This window comes from Podarcis pityusensis (genome assembly GCF_964106645.2).
Source record: "Podarcis pityusensis genome assembly, chromosome: 4".
NCBI lineage: Eukaryota > Metazoa > Chordata > Lepidosauria > Squamata > Lacertidae > Podarcis > Podarcis pityusensis.
The window spans coordinates 65,628,649-65,644,135 of record NC_138027.1 but is presented as its reverse complement, the minus strand read 5'-3'; the positions used below and the strand labels follow the sequence as shown (position 1 = coordinate 65,644,135).

The following is a 15,487-nucleotide window of genomic DNA, read 5'->3' as shown; positions in this document are numbered from 1 at the left end:
AACAGCAGTATAGCCCAAAGTTCAAAACAACATGGGGGAAAACAAACAGAAACCAGAAACCAGTACAGTCGAGAAACTCATTTTAGAAATTTATTTGGAAAAGTGGGAGAAACAGCAAGTAGCTATCACCAAAACAAAAACACAACACTAAACCAGAAGGTTGGTCTCTCTCATCCATGGGCAACATCCAATCTATGCAAGTGTTGACAGTCAGCTGACCATCAGGACCTCTGTGCACAGTGTTGTGCAAGCCCCAACGGTCAGCTGATCTTTGCAGCTGGCAAGCTGCACAGCACTGTGCAAGATCTGATTGTCAGGGCTTCTGTGCACAGTGCTATGCAAAAATGGGCTACCTGATATCATTGTGATGTGATTGACAGGTGGGTGGCCCTACCCCCCTGTTAAACAAGGCTCATGGGGGTGTGGAGGGGATAAGGATCTGGCCTGCTGGCTGGATCTAATTCCCATCCCTGGTCTGTGTAATTATACAGTAGGCAAACTATCATAGTGAAACTTACTCTTATGATGCCCTCTGCTGTTGGCAACCTCTGGAGTTGGTTGGAGGATGAAGGATAGAGAAATAAAGTAAGTTTGTGTGTGTGTGTGAGAGAGAGAGAGAGAGAGAGAGAGAGAGAGAGAGAGAGAGATCCACTTGGACTAGATGATCCTTGAATCTATGAAGAAAACTAGAGCAGTAGTCTGATTCTCATCCTGCTTTTGCTCTTGCTCTTGCACATTAACTTTTCTATGTAGGAAAACCAATCATGGGCTCTCATTGTGGCAGATCCTCTGACCTCTACAGTGACACATACCTACATTTCAACTCAAATGAATGCTGGAGGGAGAAGGTGCTGAACAAAGTCATTTTCTGATAAAACACTCTACTTTAAAATAATTGCTCAGTGGATAAGATTGGTTTTCCAAGCTGCTATTCTTGTAAAATAACTGTTAAGATAGAGGAACTGATAAAGTAAATCAGAAGCAACTGTATTATCTACTGTTTTAATCCTAGTACTCACGTTTTCCAAGAGCATTTTTCATCTAAATATGTGGTCTTTGAGCAGGAGCAGTGGTACATGTGCCACAGTTGCTTGTCAATTTTCACCCCTGCAACTTCTGTCATCTCAAACACAGATTTTTGGAAACGGGGGGGGGGGGGGGGGTCTTCTGAAGTAGTCCAATACATCAACTTCAATAAAATGGACATATTTTCATAACATCTGGTCCTTGACTCTTGTAAAGTGAGCAGCGTCATGGATAGTAGACTGCAGTTATTGTTTCAAGAATCTGTTTTTGTCTATAAACTAAGATGGGGAATTGTTATGGTGTTGAATCTCATAGCAGTTCAAGTGGCACCCTTTCTTCTATCAGACAACACACCCTACTTTACTATCCATTTCCACTGACACGTAATGCTAAATAGAGCTTGTGAACCCCACTAATGTGATCATATACTAAATGAGAATGACTGCACACACATATTCTGGTGTTTGTTTAAATTAAAAACCAGATCTCAACTGAGTTATACCTGATATTCTTTAGACAGTGAAGACAAATATTTGTAAAACTTACTGCTGCACTAACAATTGTACAGTGTTCCTTTGCAATAATCAACTACTTCTCCAAACCTCTGGTCTAAAAGTAGTTTCACAACATGCGCTGGTTTGCAAAATCAGCTTTGCACAAGAGGGTACAATGATCTCTTAGAAAAGGAAATTCTTGGAAGAGTTGTTTGCTTTCCAAGACTCATCATCATCTAAGGAACAGGATTCTGTTTGTATAGTTAGACTGTTATAAATAGAAAAGAGATCATTTATTGAGAGTGCTTGTGCAGTTTTCATGTCGGGAAGGGAAAATATACCTCACTTTAAAGCTATTATTCATCATGTAATTCTATCGTATAGAAATCGATTTTATTGATCTTTTCTTAAGATGTGTACAAGCAGAAGTGAAATGCGTACTGTTAGAAAATCCCATAAACTCTAGACAGCACCAAGCAGCCCTTAAGAGCATATGAAATTTCAGGAGTGATATGAATATGATAAAAAATCAATTTGCTGCAAAAAGAGATTTTGTAAGCCAAGTGGCTCTTAAGTGCATTTGAAGGAGTGGTAGGAACCTAATAATCAATTTGCTGTGAGAAAAAGGGATTTTGAAAGAAAAGTGAACATTAGGAACTAATACAGATGGTTTGTTCTCTAGCTAAACTATGGTTTAGTGCTGCACGGATGAGGCCCAAGGAGCCCAAGGAAAGGACTGCTGGGTTTGTGTGCTTTTTTCCTTGTTACAGAGAAGGACGATTTCAGTTGAGTTTAGTTTCAATTTTCACAAATATTGGCTAATATTGGCTGTTGAATAGGAGGAATAGAGCACAATCATGTGGTAGGGGGCTTGTGAGTATATTAAACCAGTTATTGGAGGCTGTGGTCAAAGGAACAGATTAAAGTTAGATCCAGATAAAATGAAAGTGAAGTTGGTTAAGAATGAAAATAGATTATGTAACAAAATGGTTGTCTCACATGTCACACTAAACAGTAGTTTAGTGGAACATGCTTAAGTTGCAATGAGCATGAGTAAAGCCTCAGGTCAAGAGCTCCCACCTTCCTGTGAGCCCAGGAGAAGGACGTCTGCAGTATTAGTTTTGGTTTCAAACAATCAAGGCTCACTGTTTTTTTAGCAACCTCAGACAGTGATTTAAAACAAATTCTTCTGAGTGAAACAAGCTAGTATCAAAACCCACAATGTGAAGTTTGATCATTCGGAAACTGACCAGACCACATACACACATATGTAAACCTTATAAATAGATTTTTAGCACACCTACAGAGTTATTTCTTCAAAACACACACACACACACACACACACACACACACTCATCAGCATGCTTTTAATCTCATTCCCACACAGCAAATAGATTAAGTACACTCTACCCACAAGCCTATCAATTGAAGTGTATGACTCTCAGGCAGAATAATTGTATTTCTTTCTTTCTTTCTTTTTTTAAGAGAGAGAGAGACCATTTAGCTAGGGTTAGTTAATTCTTAGATTGAAACCAGCACTTCCACATAACTATGTAGTTAAAACATCAATGACCTGAAGAGTCGCTCAGACTGATCATCTAGATGCCAATGCAAAACTACCATACTATTATGAAATAATCAATTATTAATTTATATACCACCTATATGCCAAAATGGCTTCTAAGTATTTTACAACGATAAATCAATACATGATTAAACTACAATGATTCCACTCAATACCAGAACATCCTTGATTAAAATATACACTAAAACAAGTGATTAAAAAGCATGACAATTAAAACCGTTTTAAAAAGAAAAAGTCAGTTAATAAAATCAGAAATTCAGTTCAGGGAAATGCTTGCCTTAATAATAAATTATCAGGCTGTGGCAAAACTAACCACGTTTTATCAGCTGACTGTAGAGCCCTGGCTGGGTCCAGTTATTTAGGGCTTTGTATGTAAGTAGCAGAACCTTAAAATAAAAACCTTTAAATAAAGAACTTTATAAATTTCACTTTACATAATAGAGAATTATGGTAAGATTGAGAGACACAACCTGTTCATATTCCATTATATGTACCATAACTTGGAGCGTCCAGAGCCATGATAAGTTTACAGAATACACTTTGGAAGGCCCACCAATCACTGGTACTCATTTATGGAACCCACCATAGCTGCAGCTTGGGGGGGGGGAAATGTACAAAACCACATTGGAGACAGTGTAACTGAACAGAATTACCATATCCCATAATAATATTAGTATAATCTTAAAGTAGATATTGAAAGCTTGTTCTCTCAGCTATAGTTAGTGAGGCCAGGCGTGCATGAATGAATCACTGGTGTGATGTATCTTTCTTATAGGCAGTGACATTGATCACATCAGTTAACCGATGTTCATTTTCTTGACCTTGGCAGAGCAGAGGACAAACCCAACAGCCAAACTTGGGAGGGGGAAACCAAGCAGGTCCACACATAAGAATTAAGTTAGAAACTGTACCTTGTCAACTGGAAGAAAGTCATTATCTACTTCTATTGACCTTGGACGTAGCTTTATAGGTTTGTCCTTAAAAATGTCTCCAAAGCCAACCCCTTTGACCTTTTTGGGTTGGATTGTTGCTGCTCCATTAGCTCCTTCTGATTTCGTGCTGCTTGAATCACCACCGTCACTTTCTGAGCCGGTAGCATCTCTCAAACCTACAAGAGGGAAAGTCAAAAACGAAAATTGTGGCTTAAGATTTTCAAAAAGTGAAGGTACGCAAAGCAACACTCATGCAGCAGCAGATAAGCCTATACAGTTGACTGGGCTTCCATCCTTGGAAGTTTTTAAGCAGTGGTTGGATGGCCATCTGTCATGAATGCTTTAGTTGAGATTCCTGCATCTGAAGGATTGGATTAGATGATCCTCGTGGTGCCTTCCAACTCTATAGTTCTATGATTCTAATTTCCTATATTAGGAATTAGAAAAATCTTATTGTAGCAGTAAAACTGACTGTAGAACAATCAGCATCTGGTTTATTAAGCTTATTAGCAGTGCTTTTTTCTGGGGGGATGCAGGGGTACGCATACCCCTAAACATTTTGTGAATCTAAGTTTGGCCTCATTGAGGGGCAGTATTTCAATATGAGTAGGAAAATGTGAGTACCCCTAAACATTTTTTTAGAAATAAAGCACTGGTTATTAGCATTATGGAGAACATATGAGGATAAACAGGTATCCACCATTTAAAAATAAACATATCCAAATTTAAACTATACTTCCACATCTGTTGCAATGCTGAAATACAAGGATTCTTTGCTGTTTTTGATCTTGACCAAATGCAAAATTAAGTTCTTAGGTACTCCCAGTTGGAATACCACCAGCATTTCTGATAGCTGAAATTGGAGCCCTGCTGGAATAATTTGCAGCTTTTCAATGACAGGTCCAATGAGATTTGCATGCCTGAAAAGAGACTTCCAAAATTCTGTCTGATGCAGCGGTTACATAATTTATCTAAATGGTTCCATAACCTAGCAGTGTTGATTCAGTTTCATGGCTTCTTGGCCACTTAAACTGGTATTTAAAAACAGTGTGTGATGTATTTACTGAGCGCAACTTGTCCCTTCTGGCCATTGCTAGGATGGCTTCATGCAAGGATGTGAAAGATATCTAGCAGCCAGAAAAGATTGCATTTAAAATGTTCTCAATTAATTCCTTTTGTAACTTGATATGGAAGGCATCATAATATTATGATTTATGTAAAGCCAGATGAAGCTGTTAGGCAATTAAGTGATGTAGCAAGTGTGTGTGATAAGGTGGGTTTACTGAATCGGTAAAAAAAGCAAAATGAAATGAGCTGTTCTCTTCCCTTGGATAAAGCGGGGAGAGGCCTTTGACAAATAAGCAGTATTTCTTACCTGCTTTTCCAACAGTGGTCTTCAAGATGCCTTAGGCTGCAATCCTAACCCCACTTTCCTGGGAGTAAGCCCCACTGAATTCAACAGGACTTACTTCTGAGTAGACGTGGTTAGGATTGCACTGTGAGACCCAAAGATAAAGGTAAAGGTAAAGGTACCCCTGACCATTAGGTCCAGTCGTGGACGACTCTGGGGTTGCAGCGCTCATCTCGCTTTATTGGCCGAGGGAGCTGGCATACAGCTTCCAGGTCATGTGGCCAGCATGACTAAGCCGCTTCTGGCGAACCAGAGCAGTGCACGGAAACGCTGTTTACCTTGCTGCCGGAGCAGTACCTATTTATCTACTTGCACTTTGACATGCTTTCAAACCACTAGGTTGGCAGGAGCAGGGACCGAGCAACAGGAGCTCACCCCGTCACAGGGATCCGAACCGCAGACCTTCTGATCGGCAAGCCCTAGGCTCTATGGTTTAGACCACAGCGCCACCCACGTCCCTGCTAGACACAAAGTTAGAGGAATGTAAAACAGCACAGCTTGTCTCTAATGTTACACACGCCCAAGTGGCCTCAACTAGAAGTCCAGAATATAGTGTTGTTGGTCCCATGCTATGGCAGACAAATCAAGCAGCAAATCGTCAGACATCCTTGCTTTTGACTTTCATAAGAGCTTTCAAAATCATGCCGACAGGATTTTGAAGCTATTTAATTTTTATTTTTGATTGGTCAGTCACCTTAATGACTATCTTTATTTTTATTTTTTAAATGGTGCTTTATGTTTTAACATTGTTCACAACACTTTTATTTTATCACACAGTGGTATGATACATACACGCACACACACACACCAGCAACTGTAAATAGGTTACAACCACATCACTATATATCCTACCAAAAGCTGGGGAGAATAGGGCAGTTTTCATCTGCTGCCTTAAGGGTAGTATGGCTGACACAAGGTGAATATGCTTGAACAGGGCAATCTATAACTAAGGTATGACCACAACAAAAACCTCCAGCCTTTGGTGGCCATGTCAGCTCTAAGAACCATCTGGTGCAGAGTCTCAGGGCCACCTGGCTAGAACAAATGGGTATACACAGGTGAAGTTTTTTCACACTGAGCATCATCAGCATTACCTGACTTCATACTGCTTGTACTCACTGCTGCTACTGGATCCAGAAGAAGATCCAAGAAATTAATTCAGAACACTTGTGTAATGAAAATTGAGGGGGAGAGGGGAGATGAGAAAATTAATTGAATGCCGAGCTTCTTACCATACCAATCTTATTCAGATGGTACTTGTAGTCAATCCATATATATGTGACCTTTTAAGTGTATGACTCACATCAAGCCAGTTACGCAATCAAAATGATATATTATTTAAGGAAGAAAAAGAAAGCTAAATAGTACTTAATCAAATATGCAATCAAATACTCTGTGTAACCTGATCATTGCCAAAACATTTAATTACATTCCTCTCTAGCTGAGACAATCTTGTTTCAAAGGCACATATCCACACCCCTGTGCAGGAATAAAATAAATCAAGACAGACAACCTGTTTCACTCTACTATCCTCATTGAGAAAGGCTATTCTGTTTATATTAGAGGGTAAACTTGTTTCTCCTTCAAAGCACTCAGTATCTTCAGAGAGAATGGATATTTTATTGCTATGGTTGCATGCCAACTTTTCCTCTGTGCAAGCAAACTCAAGATGTATCTGATCATTCCATTTTGCTCCTAAAGGTTGCTTGTCACTAACAAATATTCAGTATTTGTACTGGCTAACTTAGACAACACTGGTTTACCTGTGTCACACTCTAGCCATGTTAGCACAATATGTTAAACCAGTTTCATGGAACAAGAAGAACGGGAGAAAGCGAGTGTCCTCCTTCATAGCTGGGAATTTAGAATCTTCCACATTTATTATGTTGAAGCACAGTTTTCCACGTCATCTGGAGTCAGAACTGTGGTTAATCATGACTATGACTTATGAAAGGCAAACATCTGAGCCAGACAACTATTTCTGTCTAATCTGATCCTAGCAGCCAAGGAGGAAAAGTTATAAAGCTAAGATACAAATAGGCATTGTCTTGCGGTATCACTCCTAGAGGGAGAAGGGAAACGTGAGAAAAGAAACAGCGAATTTTACTTCTTTCCTCTTTACTGCATATTTATGTTTTATGCAGACCATGAATCCAGCGCTATCTTCTCTAACTGATAGTTCTACAAGATCTCAAAGACGAATCTATGGCATCACCTGCTACCTGATCCTTTTAACAGGTAATTTCAGTGACTAAACCTGGGAACATTTGCATGCAAACTATTTGCTCCATCACTACCTATTTTCTCTTCCCTAAAGTTTTATCTTCAAGATAAGGAACACACAAGGAATGAGTGAAAAAAGAGCAACAAAAGTGTAAGCAACTTACTTGCTGTGTGAGAGAAAGGATTAGTCTACATGTTCAAACAAACATTATCTACCTTTGCTGACAAAGTGTCTCGGGGCCTCGATGACAAAATGTAACAAGCACATTATTCCACTCAATCCCCCATCTCTAAAAAATCACAAGCTCCCAAGTAAAGATAGCCAATAAATATGAGATATGCAGACAGAAAGCTAGGGTATTGTAGCATGACAGGTGTACAACTACCTTCCTGTTAGGCAGCAGTTATGGGGGGGGAAGTGTGCTTGGTGCAATGACCTCCTGGAACCCAGGAATTAAGTTTGTTCCCCTAAGGTCAAGGCATCTGATCTAGGGTACAGAAGCTGAGAAAAAGAGACTGATTGGTGGGCAAGACCTTCAGAGATGTGACAGAAATGCATCAGCCTCGGTGTGACAACTTATCAGGTAAGAAAGGCATCACTCTGAAAAACAAGGAAATGATGCACCTGAAGGGATCAATTCCTTGGAGAGTGAACAGGTACTGTGTCCTGCTGAGGATACCCTTCTGGGGAGCAGAGGACTCCCAGTCATGGGAAATTTGATTATTACGTACACCAGGCTTCCTCAACCTTAGCCCTCTGGATGTTTTGAGACTACAATACCCATCATCCCTGACCACTGGTCCTGCTAGCTAGGGATCATGGGAGTTGTAGGCCATTAACATCTGGAGGGCCGAGGTTGAGGAAGCCTGATGTACACAAACAGCTGGGTGTGGGATGGGTGTGCTTACCTGCAGTAAATTACCTGCCTAGTGTTAAAATATGTGACGTATAATCTAGATAGGCTGTGTAGATAGTGCTGGGGATGTGTGAGTTGGTACAAATTATATGGGGGACTGCAGCGTCAGAATTAGGGTGGTGTGGGCGGTTCCTATGCACAGAGTGCCAAGCCGAGGGGCACTTAACAACAACAACCACAAAAACACTATATTTATACAAGTACTTCCTGAGAAGATCCATAAAAGCAACTGTACCGGAAGGAATTATTGTGACAGTAAGAAATATTTTGTGGGGGGCACCAAATTATCAAAGTCTGCCCCCTGGGGGAAAGTAGTTGTGCAGGCCTGGAAGCCAAATTTAAGTTGCTAGATACGGGGTTAAAGCCAGGACTTCCAAGGTAGCTTTCTCAGAAATGCTACATGTTCTACAATCAGGGCCCAGTAGAAAAGTAGAGATAGCTGGAGAGGTACAGATATAGCAGGTGTAACAGAAACCTGGTGGAATGCAAAAAACATTTTCTAATAATATTCATGTACACAGAGAAGAAACGCTGTGGTGCAGCTGTGGCAGCAAAACAGGACACCTTCATCTGCCCCACCTGCAATAAAACATGTCTCTCCACAACAGGTGCTGTAACCTTCCAACTTTGACTTTAACATGAAGGAGCACTCCTCCATTGTCTCCTGAGACAGACGGATGCCAACAACATATATTTCGTTCAGGCATATTTTTTTTCAACAAATGCAGTTTTATTGTCCAAGTTTTTTGCCAATTCCTTTCTCGTATATATGGTATATATAGCACACCAATTCTCATATAAGACAAACAAACCTTAACTTCTTAGGCTTTGGCAACAAATCATGCAGGATAAAGAGGAATGAGCAGTCCCCTGCATGATGGAACAACATGCATTAAGCAGTGCAAAATGAATGCTGGAGCCCTCAGCATGGCTGTAGGTCTATCACTATGGGTGCAACTATCAACATGGATGCTTTTGCCATCTTTGTAACTGAGGATTATTGTAAGATTTCATTTCCTATTCCTGTCCTCTACATTATTTACTTGCTTTGATTTTTCTGTGCACTTACAGATGTCTATTGCTTACTTCACAGCAGTTACAGTCTAACAATGGGAAAAGCTTTTTGATATTCAATTAGCTTCAATGGAAAGAGAACATAGCATGTGTTCAGGGCAATGTTTACCTGAAATCTGAGACAGCATGAAAAGCAGAATACCAAGAGGCCAGACTAATGTTGGAACTACGCATTTCGCAGAGACCAATCTGTCGAATGGCTACAGTACAGCAATGGGAGGGAAGGGGTCCTTCACCTTGCTTCTTCCTACGGCTTTTCTCCTGCAGTTCCCTGCGCCAGCCACTTTCCTGACATGACAAATACATACTTGTAAAAGTGTCTGGAGAAGGGGATTACAGGAGCAAAGCAGTAAGCAATACGGCTGGGTGACATATCGTCCAAAAACGGTTGAAAGCCCATATTCTGTTATTGGTTTCCTAATTTTTGACCTGGCAATATAACAGCTCCCCATTGTTAGGAAATGAGGCAGGAAGTACGTCTGTCAAAATTTAAAACAACTGGATGACAGGCAATTGTCAGAAATCAACTTGAGCAGTATTTCAGGTTCCCCCATCCTGGTTCTTCAATGCATAAAAATGGCTTGCCTTTTTATTTGAACACTCCCCTACAGAGAGTCAAAACAGATCCACCTAAACTAGTGCTGTCTACTCCATTGGGCAATGGTTGCTCACAGTTTCAACCAGAGGTTTTTCCCAGCCCTGCAGCCTGAGATGCTTTCAACTGAGGACACAGGAAATTGAATCCTAGGATGTTCTGTGTGCAAAGCTCTACTACTGACCTACTCCTCCTTTGAAGATATGTGCCTCTATCAGCAGCTATGCAAGATAGAAATTGAAATTAAGTACCTAGGAAAGTTCCATGGCGCTTTAGGTGTATCCCAACACTGTACATACATGTACACACACATGCATGCTGAAAAGAAATATTGGTATACATTCTGAGAATGTATGTGCTGTGCAACGGGAAGCAAACCAGACCAACTTCAGCTCACAGAGCAGCCAAGACTGAGTGCAATGGATGGACATTATTCTTTAGCAGATGAATTCGTACACAATCAAGGAGCAGCCTTAGCTTAGCATTTCCTACTTTCTTTTAATTAACTCACTGTTATAGCGTCTGTAGCTGTCAATCTTTGCTGGTGCCACTTTATACAGAATTGTCCCTTGAAAGGCAGACTTTCCTGACAGCAGAATGAAAGAAAAGGAAAGCCAAAAAAAAAAGGGGGGGGGGAGAAACAAAAGGGAGGGAGAATAGGAGAATCGAATAATGGCAAAAGAAAGGAGAGGAGTTGTTTTTAATTTTTGCTTTTCAATGGAACTTTAAATAGTAAAAGAAAAGGCTTCTGGTAGTCTACACTTCCACTGTATGCATTTCAAACAAGAAGAGCACAAAAGTTTGCTAAAGATTCTATTATAAAATGGACATTACAGTGCAACATCTGTTATAGCAAATCAAGGCAAAATGATAACTGTAGAACTGTGAATAGAAAGGAAAGCAGAGACTGGAGCATACATACTTCTTCCCTGGAAATGACACAAAATACTGGGACTTCTGAAAAAAAAGGTGTTTTTTTTTATTCTACCATAACAAACAATTTAAACCAAATTAACTCCAGTCATTCACTAGAAGAATGTTTCTTTAACCACCGAACAAGCTTATACTATTAACAGAGTGCAGTGCTGCAGAACCTTGTTAAAAATTGCAAACATGGGCTAATAACTGAAATGCTTATTATGTTTTTCACTTTACAATACTGAAATATAATAAGGCAAATTACAGCAAATTTTAAAAATGGAAAAAGAGCAATTATTGTATTAACAGCATACAAGAAGAAAATGAAAGAAAAAAGATAATTAATCATATACTGCATCAAACCAAGTCAAATTATTTGTTGAAAATCAGGAGCTTGTTTATTATACATGGATATTTACATTCTGCTTCACAGGCTAAGGTGGCCTGAATTTTTTGTGGGGGTCCCCTCTTGAATGCTTTCTCTTTCCACCTTTTCTGGGTTCCTCTATCTACCCTCCGTGATGGCCTTCTAAATGCCAAGAGTGCAGAATGAGCGGTGCGGGTGCTGTGTGGATTCAGCCTAGAACCCTCATACCTATGGGACCACCTCTCCCGGTATGCCCCACGGAGGACCTTAAGGTCCATAAACAGAAACACCCTAGAGGTCCGGGGCCCTAAGGAAGTTAGATTAGCCTCAACCAGAGCCAGGGCTTTTTCAACACTGGCTCCGGCCTGGTGGAATGCTCTGTTTCATGAGACCAGGGCCCTGCAGGATCTGATTTCTTTCTGCAGGGCCTGTAAGACAGAGTTGTTCCGTCTGGCCTTTGGCTTAGAATCAGTTTGATTCCCTCCCCTCTTTCTTTTTCCTTTCTCCTCCTGTGAAGAGGCTGCATCTTAATGTTTTAATGTTGTATTTCAATCTTGTTTTTAAGTTGTATTCATTCAACTCCTTATTATTGGTTGTTAGCTGCTCTAAGCCCAGCCTTGGCTGGGGAGGGCGGGGTATAAATAAATAAATAAATAAATAAATAAATAAATAAAATAATAATGAGTCATCTGCCTTTAGATCTGCTAGGTGCACAAGCATGACCTTTCACTTACTGAAGTTCAGGAGAAGTGCAGAGTTAGTGCAGCAGAGTGGCTAGGAGACGATGCTACGAATCAGGGAGTCTCTAGTTTGAATCATGACTCTGACACGAACTCACTATGTAGTAGTAGGCAAGCCACTCTCTCTTGATTTCAGTCCTCCCTTATTCGATATGAGGGACAATAATACTGACTTAAATTGCAGGATTGTTGTAAACATTACAATGTTCAGAGGTGCTCTGAATATCTGAAATGTTAACATCATTAAGTTCCTGGATGATTAAAAACAACAACCGTGTGTCTGGGAACTAAGGGGAGAAGTTGAGAGTCAGTGTATGTCAGGCACACAGAATCTGCCACTGACAACGAACCAACTAGGGATCCATTGTGCTGTACAGACAGCTATGGAGACAGTATAGCACATCCTTAACAGACAAGGAAGTAAGCAGGGCCCATTTATCTGTCTGAGCTGTATTAAAGATAACATGGAAGTTGCTACCTTAGGCTGGGACTAGATGTACATAAGACCTGCTGATGAAAGCAGCAGCCACATTCATGGCCCCTCCTTTCCCCTGCTTGAATCACCTACAACAACTTACCCATATCCCGATGTCATAAATTACAGAGTGAGGTCATAAGTCACAATATTATGATGCCAGGACATGGCATGCTGTTCTTAGTTGTTACACTGAACGAGGAGGGACAAAAAAAACCCAAGTGCATTTATTTTGTGTGGTTTTTTCCCACCTAAGTCAGTCCTTCTGAGGGCTCGAGCCAATTGCATTTTATATCAAAGCAATACTTTAAAAATCCAGGCTTATTGTATTTCTCTTGTACCACCACAAAGGATAATCAAAATTATGACCCATAGGGCAAATATTGTACATCAGCAGTGATACTTATAAGACAATCTAGGCATTGATATAAAATGATTTATATTTATTCTGTTAAAAATAGGATAAAACCAAAAAAGAGCACTATATTTCTCTTCTGAACAAAACTGATAAATGATAACACCTAAGATGTTGAAAGGCATGTTACTAGGGAAGAGGCTGGAAAGCATGTTACTAGGGAAGCACCACACACACACACACACACACACACACACGTCATTCGATATTGTAATTTATGACAGAAGTGGTCTGCAAGCACACAAATCCTTAGTGCTGCAAGAAAATTCAAGTGCAATATAAAATACCTAAAATTAACCTAAAATAAAATAAAATACCTAAAAAAAACAGCGTTACATACAGCAAATCATATGAATTAATCATTTGCTCTGTTTATAAAGAAGCAAACTGAGGGAGGCAGCAGATAGCATAAAACTTCCCAAGCACACTTGGCATTTATAGTTGTATTGATGCCAACAGATAAGCAGACCACTAAGAATAATAGGCTCAAAAAGAGCCTTCTACTGTATTCTTCCAGAGACAGATTTGAGGGAAGCCCTGTGCAAGTCCCAGAGGAACACTGCTGAGGTCCAAAACAATTAATTTTGCTAAAATAATTTGTACAGGTCTTTTGGCAATTCTGCACCAGTATTTATCATTCCCCAAAGATAGGGGTATTTACAGAAAGAATAAGAAGTCCTCACGTAATGGAAGTTTGATTTTTCAATCTTGGGAATAGATGAAATAGGTTTTAAAATTCCAAAAAGAAAAGCAGACCCACAGACCCACTGCCAAGTGTCACACTCCCCAAACAGAAAGCCCAATGATTTGGAGCAAACCACAGGATCATTTATTTTCCTCCTTCTCCACTTTAAAAATGAATTTTCTGAATTTGAATTTAGGAGGTTCCAGTGGGGAGGCATAATGCTAAATCATAGGTGAGAAGGGCAGGGTACTTTGTGAAGAAGGGAAGGAAAGGAGCATGCAATTTTGCAGCCCACTCCCAATTGCTAAACTGCAGTAAGGATTGCATCTGTACCACCTTGGACGGTTCACAACAACTTCTCCCAGCTAGATCGCTCCAGATTAACATATGGCAGTAGATGTTCAGAAGCAGGAATACCTGGAAATACCACCATGGCAGTAAAAAAAATCAGTAATCAAAGCTAACACAAAGAAGGGTCAGTTAACATTTGTATCCTTACTTGGTTTTATTAGCTGCTCCTGTTGGACAGTTCCAGTATCGTCAGAATCAGAAAGCTCCTTTATGAAGTTGGAAGGAAACATGCCAGTCTTCCCATTGAGAACTCCTTCCCACCAACCCTCTTCCACCTGAGCCAAGAAAGAAGACATACATACTGACATTTGCAAGTTTACATCTACACAGGACAACAATTTGGAATAATTTGAATAAATCTTTCATTGGTTTTGGTAATATATAAAACTTGAACTGACAACAGTGACCTATCTCACAGGGTTGTTGTGAGGGGGCAAACACAATAAAGCACACCACAAATTAGAAGTACTATATAAAAAGGTAACAACTAGCAATTAATTCCATAGTAACCGCACCACAAAATTCTTGCATTTGTTATGATTAGTTTAATTTCCAAATGAACTCAACCGCTTCTGGGCTGAAATGGAAATTTAATCAATATTTCAACAGAAAGAGTAAAAAATGGCCATGTTATTTCATTTATACTACTGTGGACAATAATTCTTGATGTTATCATTTTTGTTATATGAATGATGCTACCAGACTTGAGTACTCTGAATTGAAGACAAGGAATATGTCAACACAATACAGAAGTTATTTCTATTGGAAAGCCCTGAATGAATTATTTACTAGCCTAACAGCATTAAAAATAAATATGTCACATAAAATGATTTAGTTCCTCCTATGCAAAACTATTCCACATGGAGCAGCAGCTTCCTGCTAGGAAATGACAGTCCCTAAATACCAAATGCCCTTGGGTTAGAATGTAACAGCAAGGAATGACTCATTCTTTAGATCAGCTAAGGATATTCTTGACATTTTAATAATTTCCATCCATCAGACATTGTCCGTCCACAGAAAAGTGACAGAAGAGGACAGTTTCTGTATGCAAAAGATTAGTCTCTAACATGGGTCCCAAACCCTTCTTTCTAGCAAAAAGAAATGGTTTTTTTAATTAAAAAAAACCACAATTATTTGGGAAGCGACTGTACAAAACTAAGTTAAAAAAGCTTACTGAAAATGTTACAACACCTTGTTTTACTGAGTATTTTCAGTTTGATACAGGTTTAAAAAGAAAATAAAAAGGCAGTTCAGTTTGGAAATGGCTGTGTAATTATCA

The 15,487-nt window shown here is 39.7% G+C and overlaps 1 protein-coding gene across 4 annotated transcripts in view; it reads right to left on the bottom strand.

The window, feature by feature from the left end:
• SH3KBP1 (SH3 domain containing kinase binding protein 1) overlaps positions 1-15,487 on the bottom strand; it is a 136,156-nt gene that overhangs the window by 47,043 nt on the left and 73,626 nt on the right. For 3 of the 4 annotated variants that reach the window (XM_081001638.1, XM_081001640.1, XM_081001637.1), the window contains exons 5-7: positions 14,357-14,483; positions 10,769-10,843; positions 4,017-4,213 (exon numbers count right to left, since the gene is read on the bottom strand). In XM_081001638.1, the coding sequence (XP_080857764.1) occupies positions 4,017-4,213; positions 10,769-10,843; positions 14,357-14,483 (399 nt within the window). The remainder of the gene's footprint in view (positions 1-4,016; positions 4,214-10,768; positions 10,844-14,356; positions 14,484-15,487) is intronic. The other variant, XM_081001639.1, reaches the window with a different exon arrangement.